Source organism: Homarus americanus, unplaced genomic scaffold (genome assembly GCF_018991925.1).
Source record: "Homarus americanus isolate GMGI-L3 unplaced genomic scaffold, GMGI_Hamer_2.0 scaffold20465, whole genome shotgun sequence".
Lineage (NCBI taxonomy): Eukaryota > Metazoa > Arthropoda > Malacostraca > Decapoda > Nephropidae > Homarus > Homarus americanus.
In genome coordinates, this window is record NW_024756914.1 from 2,180,313 (window position 1) to 2,188,643 (window position 8,331).

Consider the following 8,331-nt stretch of genomic DNA (forward strand, 5'->3'; position numbering starts at 1 on the left):
ACTTGTGCGGGTTAACGGGCCAAGTTCGGTGCGGTCTGTTTGATGGATTAGTATTAGCTGCTTTGTGGCAATGGGTAACTTGGGAATTAACTAAGGTTGGGTAAGTCGAAGTGTGGGGTCACGGACGGTGATCACACAGAGTTTAACTAATTAAGTACTTCCAGAATAACACAAAAACACCTAAATCATAACTCGGAAATCCATAATTGGCGAGTAATTAGAATTGAAAAAATGTAATTAAAATCTTCCCAGCATCATTACGACTACTAATATCCCGCAATCGAATCATGGACTATAATTGATTCTGGTTGTTACATGTCCTCATATCAATTGGCATAATTAATTATCAAAACTTCGTAATCTATGATACAATTAAGACAATTAATTATCAAAATTTTTAGAATTCGACCACAGATCCTTAAATAGCGTGTCAAGGACGACCTATGCTGAGATTTTGAGCAAAATTAATTATTTTACCCACCAAAATAATTAAGGATCTGTGGTCGAATTCTTAAAATTTTTATAATACGACAGGATGTCCGTGGTTATTGATCAAGTAAATGAGTACTTATAGCGCATTCTCTCTTTCTCTCTCTCTCTCTCTTTCTCTCTTTCATTGTTACATAAAGGAGGACACCCACCTGAGGAATGCCTTGTCGTCGGGTGCGGGAGACGGCAGCCTTCAGGTTATCAAGGGAACCGTAACCATACCTGTGAGGGAAGACTCGCAGGTAATGAACGAGAACCATTAACAACAAAAGCTTTTACCACCTTAAAAACTATTACTAAGACCTCCTCTTAAGCTAAACACACACACACACACACACACACACACACACACACACACACACACACACACACACGTACGTACGTTAATTGCACCCAAAACAGCATTAAAATTACAGTGGAAGTACCATGTACATTTGTATATCTACAGTTAAATATAATTTATTGTACGAACCTTTGAAAATGTGAACCTTAGACACGTGAGAGTAAAAACCACCTCACCTGCAGAGATGGAAGCCGAGAGCCCAGTAGGGAGGGAGGACGGGTCGCCCCACCACCTGTGTGTACTGCTGCAGCGCCTCCGTCGGACTGGAACCCATGAAGAAGTACAGGTCTATCACACCCCCGATGGACCTCAGCGTCAGGCCAGGTAAGGGCATCGTCTCTGCCTCTGGGGAGTTAAAGGTCACGCTGAGGTCAGGGATCACTCTACCCAAACGAGTTATTACATCTTACCCAATACCCATCACATCTTACCCATCACCCATTACATCTTACCCATAGCGTTGCTGTTGAGCCAGAGGACAGCATGGGCGTTACCGTCATCCTCCACCACCAGGTACATGGGGTGGGAGCCGTACAGGTTCTCTCCAGGCTGTGACAACAACACAAAGATAAGTTACGCCTTCACACCTTTCCTCCTTCTTACTACCTATCCTTCACCTTGCCACCTTCTTTCCTCTCACTCCCTAAACCTCTCATCCTCCTTTCTCTTCTTCAATCCCTCCTCTCTCTCTCACTCCCTTCATCCCTCTCCCTACCCCTCCTCTCATCCACTCCCTACCCCTCTCCCACCTCTCTCTCCCTCACCCCCCTTCTCTCTCACTTACCCCTAGTGGTGATTGGTCCCTGGCGAACATTGGCCAAGTAACGTAACGTAGGTCGTGTTTGAGGGTAGTATGAACGCCCTCCCCCAAGCCATACAGATAGGAGGAGGCCAAATGGGTCGACACCTGTAGGAACTGATTAGCGTACGTCAACCCCCCGATGCTGGTGTCGAAGCTGAGGCGAGGAAAACAGTGTATTGTTTATTATTAACTTTGTTTTGTTGTTTAAAGTTTGTGATGCAATGAAGAAATATTTTTTGTCAGGTGCTACATTTATGGTATTCTTTTTCCTTTTACAACCGTCTTCATCACACTACCACTACTACGCTCCCTTCCTTCAAATCATCTCTTAAAAAATATCTATTGTCTAAGTATTTATAGTTTTTGTCATACCTACTTTATATACCTGCTTTTATTGTACCACCAAAATCGTTTTATCATATTTATGTAAAAATATACAGCATAGTGTATATATCAGGTGCCTACAAGAGAGCTCTGACTCTCAGCTGGCCCAGCCACGTTAATATTATGATTTTTTCGACTCTGTACTGTATCTATGTTCGTCTGGCTATATAAGCTGTTTCAATATCAATACTACTACTACTTACATGACAGTACGAGTGTCGGTCCTGGTCACGACGATGGTAAAGTCGCTACTGCCGGAGTCACTGAAGGTTACGTTATACTTGGGGGTGTTAGAGCTGGTTACGGGAGGCAGATCAAGGGAAACTGGCACCTCGTAGCGCTCCTCACCTGGCACTGTTACTTTGATCCTGAACATATCCTGACCATACTCCATCATCTCCACCAGTAATTCCTCCTTCATATCCTTCACCACAGGGGCGGAGGTGTTCTTTAGGGTCAACCTAAGGCTCTTCACTCCTGCAGAGGTAGTCTCCTCGGGCGTCGTGACCTCGTAGCCGTGGGAGGAGGCCGGGGGGAAGAAACAGTTCGGGGCATCTCCTTGAGGATCCCACACACATCCTACGCCCTCACACTCTTCCCTGTCCACCTGCACTGTTGAGAAGAGGATGAGGAGGGTGATAAAGAGAGCGATGAGAGAGAAAAGAAAGATGATAGATAGTGTTAGGTTTTAAATGCAAGAAAGTGGTTTTCTTACCATAGGACTCAGATACCTTCACACTGATTACTCACCCAGGAGATTATGGTGTATCACTACTTAGAATTTCACTCTGCTTTCGGCATTCAATGCGTTGTGTACTTGATAAATGATGATTTAATGAATTCCATTAACTTCCAACATCCATCTAAGTTATTGGTTATACTTTGTCATAACCAATCAATCATTACCTTTGGTAATAATAATGATAATAATAATTGAGGGGTCACAGATACGGGCAGATAATAATTGCACTTACGTTTATTTGGCACAATTCCATACACTGGACTTATAATTTGCATGGATAGGTCAGTCACTCACAGTCGCACCACAATACCGTAAGTTATATGGGAGAGTTTGTCAACCTGGAGAATTAATCGTTAGATCTATTAGGCCGGCCTGGAGTGCTCTTGTTGGAAACAGGCCCTCACCAGTGATCACTTCCTTTACAGGATGCATTAACTTTTCGCTGGACTTAACAACAATCTATGCGATTTTCACACACAGACTCGTACCACTGGTAGGACTATATGGCCCCTGTTCTAAGGTCCGCGGAGCAGGAGGTCTACCCCCATCCAAGGTCTAAAGCCCACCGACTATAATGTGGTTTTGAGGCGTGAAATGACCCCTATCGGCTGGCCAGGTACCTTATCTCTACCTAAACAAACATTTGGGATGGGTTGTGCGGGAAGCCCAACGCAACCCATGACAGATAGTTAGAGAATGTGAGGAGACAGGAATGAAAGAAGAGAAAAGAGCAATATAGGATTAGAGTAGAGAAAATAGAAGATATATTTGAGGTACCTTTACATTTTATTTCTAGACATTGTCAGCCGTCCCACACACACACTGTCAGGAGGTCAAGGATAAGGGGGATGATAAACAGGGAGAAACGGACAGCAACGGTGAATAATATTGATAATGTTGACACACACACACACACACACACACACACACACACACACACACACACACACACACACACACACACACACACACACACACACACACACACACACACACACACACACACACACACACACACACACACACACACTTCACCCAATAGGAAACCAGAGGAGCAAACTTAACCCACCCTCATTCTAATTCAACCTAAGCCAACCAAACTCTGTCTAACCCAACCTAACCCCTCCCCTAACCTATCAACACCTTCTATAACTTCTTACTACCACAATAACCACCATCACACCTCACCACCAACACCTCACCACCATATCCCACCACCACACCATTACACCCCACCACTGCCACACCACTACCCCCACCACTGCCACCACTGCCACCACACACCACCACCACCACCCACCCCACCACTGCCACCCCACCACCATGCCCCCACCACTGCCACACTCCACCACCATACCCCCCACCACCACTGCCACACTACTCCACCATTCCCCACACCACTGCCACACCCCACCACCACACCTCATCAACACTCCCCACCACCATACCCCCCACCACTGCCACACTACACCACCATACCCCACACCATTGACACACCCCACCACCATACCCCCACCACATCCCATCATAGCTTACCTTGGTTAGCTCCGAGACATGTCACATCAGCATGTAGTTCAGTCCCACCTGTTGTTGAATCGAGGAGAGTCACCACCACCACCACCACCACCGTCACTGTCAACACCACCCAGCCCATCACACAGTACTTCACTCCTCTCTTCCTCACACACTCCCTCACAGTCACACCAACAGTCATAGTTGCCAGACAGTTAGTTGGGGGAGGTGGGGGAGTGTGATAGATAACAGCCTAGTGCACTGAGTCTCAACTGGATACCCCAGCTTGTGAGAGTCAGGGGAGTTTTAATAACCTGGTATATTTTCCCCCCAGTGAGTGTTTAAGATCTGTGTTATGCATTGGTATATGAGAAATCGTCAGCACAAGCATTAATAGTCGTGGGAAATTATGAAGTTTCTGTGAATCTTTAGCGCCAAGGGTTAAATTTTTCGCACGTCTTAAATCTCTTCGGACAATTCATCTCCGTTGATAAAATTTACTGCATTTTTCTTCTCGTTGTCATCAGTGTTTTATTAGATCATTATTACACAAAACTAGAGTAAGGCATAATAATTATTACACTATATATTTTAATCCCTGGCATTATCACACACACACACCACAAAAGTCTTATTATAATGCTGCGTGACTGACTGACAACTCTCTAGGAAAAGTTTGCTTCATGGTTCTCACTAAGCTGACAGCGCCCAATGTTGCCACCTCAGTATATTTACTAACAAATAACGTGTAAATAATCCATACGTATCAATAGTTTAATATAATATAATAACACACACGAGTTTAATCTCTTATATTGGAAAGAATAACTTGTTTTGTGGATATATTCGTCTTAAGAACAATAGTTTTATGCAGGAGGTTGAAGGTGACTGACGCGCCTTTGTGTGTGTCCATCATGCGACAGCTGCCCAGTCGCATCTTAACACCTTAGATAAATACTGGGATATCTCGCAAATGGTTAGAGTATCAGTAGTCACATGAGGGTTAACACTATCTCAGGTTACAATTTGAGGGTTAACACAATGACAGAAGCTAACATTTGAAGGTTATCGCTTGAGGGTCAAAACACAATGTAAACTTATCGCCTATTGGTCAACACAACACAGATCCTAAATACATCTACGTGTTTCACCTCCACACTCCCTTATAACACTGAGAGGATGTTAACGTCTCCACCTTGTTTAATAGTTATGGCAAGGCGCCGCCACAATGCTTTCATTACGACACACACACACACACACACACACACACACACACGTTTATGGTCAGATTAACTTGATTTTTGTTATATGCGTCACTGGGAAAAATATCTGGGTGTTTAAGAAATTCAGGTGATTAATCTGAAGGTGAATGAAGCTTGGATGTCTAACTTTCATGTGATGCAATACATTCTTACATCTCCCTTTATGAGGAAAATTTGACAGACAAACTATTCTGAAACCAAGCCTTAGTGTGTAGGTAAAGGATCTCCCAGGAACACCACAGGATCAAACACCGTCTCTTATCTCACCGTCTCTTATCTCACCGTCCCTTACCTATGGTCTTATCTGTGGTAATTTTCTTGTGTCAGTTGTTAAGTTTTATGATCGTGTAATAACCGTGTTGATAAATAATTTAATGTGTTATTTTTTTTTTACATTTTATAGAATTATAGACTCATCATGTGAAGATTAAACACCCCCAGCTTAACCTTACTTAATCAAGCTTAGTCTAATCTAAGTTAGTGTTGCTGTAAATGGTATTATGACTGAGGGGCTTAATAGATATCAACAATATTAGCTGTGTGTGTGAGTCAGTCAGTCAGTCAGTCAGTCAGCCAGTCAGTCAGTCAGTCATTATTCATATAAAACCAGACGCCCCACACAATCCATCAACACACTCACCATCAACACACTCACCATCAACACACTCACCATCAACACACTCACCATCAACACACTCACCATCAACACACTCACCATCAACACACTCACCATCAACACACTCACCATCAACACACTCACCATTAATACACTCACCATCAAGACACCTGACGCGATCTGCAGGCGTGTGCACCCTGGCACTGTATATCCTGGTAAGTACGACCACGGGCACCACCACCAGCGTCACCACCAGCACCACCACCACCACCTGCACCGTCCACTTTATCAGCACCGCCGCCCTCGAAGGATACATCGAGTCTTGCTGCGTCCAGAGGTCATCTTGAAACTGTGAATCGACACTCCCTGACTGACTGGAGTCCATGTTTACATGGGGGGTGGGGGGGGAGGTCCCTTGGTGTGTGTGTGTGTGAGGGGGCGCAACCAGAGGGTATTGGGGACCTCTCAGCGGTCTTCTTCAGGTATGTCTTGAGGTGCACCTGTAGAGGGGAAGGCGTAAGATGTTTATTTAAGGCCACATCGCTTTGTTTGCTCTCTTTTATTGCGTGAAAAGTCAATGTTTGGGTTTTAATAAGTGTTTTAAAAGTTTTGTTCATCATTTGGTTTACTCATATGACACACAACACAATACACAGAACAAATTCGTCTTGTTTTTGTTCCTTAAAGCATTTATGTTTATCTAAGTAAAAATATACAAGGTTTACACAGACAAGTCCGTTTTGATGGCGAGAAAGTGGAACAGAGACGTGACTGAACTTACAAAATAATATTAATTTGTTTAGACACAACAAACGAAGTTATCTCTGTTTATAATGGGATCAGAGACAACGTAACTAGCATTACCGACAGAGAAATAAACCTAATCTAACTCAACTGAACCTAACAAACGGATATCGTAACTTAATCTAACCAGGTCTGTGATAATTCCTTCCTAACTCGAGATTGTTCAGGATAGAGATCGTATTGTATGCCGGTGAGACACTGCTTGCGCCACACGGCCTACCTGCAGAAGGGCACAGAATACGAATCATACACTTTCACTATTATGATTCCGTTAATAAGCCTTAAGGCCATCACTTTACTAGGAATCACAAATACCCACACCACCACTACCTCTCCCGTACTGCCACCAGCTGTGGCTCCCCATGGCGACAATCACACCTCCGCCTGAAATTACTTACAAGTCACGGGAAGCTCAACCGATTGCATCAGAGGGAATACCCACCACTGTCTCTCCCGCTCGACCTCATAACAGCAGCAGCAGCCTCATCACCACAACTGTATAATATACCTGTGATGAGGTGTTTTTATTCTACCTGCAGGTGGCGGTCAGTGCGGACATGTTTTATGAAGGAGCTTCAACAGTGGCTCATTTAATTCAAAACACAAGGATACTTTCTACACTAGTCAACATGTTTAAAGTCGAGAATGGTGTTCACTCTTATATGATGGACTAAAACAACGGCGTTTATGATGTGCAACTTTTTCAAGAGACACTGAAGGTAAATCGGTTAACTTTGTAAACATCCACTGCTGTCCACGAAGGAAGGAGCCTCACTAAACACTACACAACGTCACTGCTGCACCTGGCTCTCACCTCCACCTTCTGTGTACGTGTTTATTCTGGCTTAATCAGACTTACAAATTTTCCTTCTCAACAAAAACAACAAACAACTGTATATATCATATTCCGTCCTGTATTCTTGTTATTAACTGTGTTCACTTGTAAATGAAGCTTCCAAACATGTACATGACACATTTACGAAGCCGAGAAAAGATATTAATTCTTCCAGCGATTAACTTAGTAACCTTATTTTTTTACTAACTCGATACATAACAAATAATATAACAAAATGATAAGTTACACTCCAGAAGGCACTCAGATTACTGTCCTATAGTGAGTATTATTATATCCTCCAGTTTGGTGAGTTTCAGACACGTTCCTTCATCATGTCGTAGCCTTCTACTTCTTACTGAGATAACGATGGTAATCCTGCCTGGGCTTATCGACTCTTAAAGCTGTGTGTGTGTGTGTGTGTGTTAATCGATGCACACGTAAATAATTGAAGGCGTGTTTTAGGGTGAGTGATGGCGGACCGCTGGAGTGTTGACAGAATAATTAAGACTTTTGGGAGCCGAGGTCCACACACACAGCGTCAA

The 8,331-nt window shown here is 43.6% G+C and overlaps 1 protein-coding gene across 3 annotated transcripts in view; it reads right to left on the minus strand.

Moving 5' to 3' along the window:
* The window catches only part of LOC121857099 (probable maltase-glucoamylase 2), a 34,198-nt gene extending 27,007 nt beyond the window's left edge, over positions 1-7,191 (minus strand). Inside the window, exons 1-7 of one of the 3 annotated variants that reach the window (XM_042352972.1) lie at positions 7,082-7,191; positions 6,310-6,650; positions 2,222-2,630; positions 1,617-1,788; positions 1,285-1,381; positions 1,009-1,177; positions 642-711 (exon numbers count right to left, since the gene is read on the minus strand). In XM_042352972.1, coding sequence (XP_042208906.1) covers positions 642-711; positions 1,009-1,177; positions 1,285-1,381; positions 1,617-1,788; positions 2,222-2,630; positions 6,310-6,535 — 1,143 coding nt within the window. In that variant the 5' untranslated portion in view covers positions 6,536-6,650; positions 7,082-7,191. Of the gene's footprint in view, positions 1-641; positions 712-1,008; positions 1,178-1,284; positions 1,382-1,616; positions 1,789-2,221; positions 2,631-4,296; positions 4,710-6,294; positions 6,651-7,081 lie in introns of those variants that run through there. The other 2 variants (XM_042352971.1, XM_042352973.1) reach the window with 2 other exon arrangements.
* Positions 7,192-8,331: the final 1,140 nt, after the last annotated feature.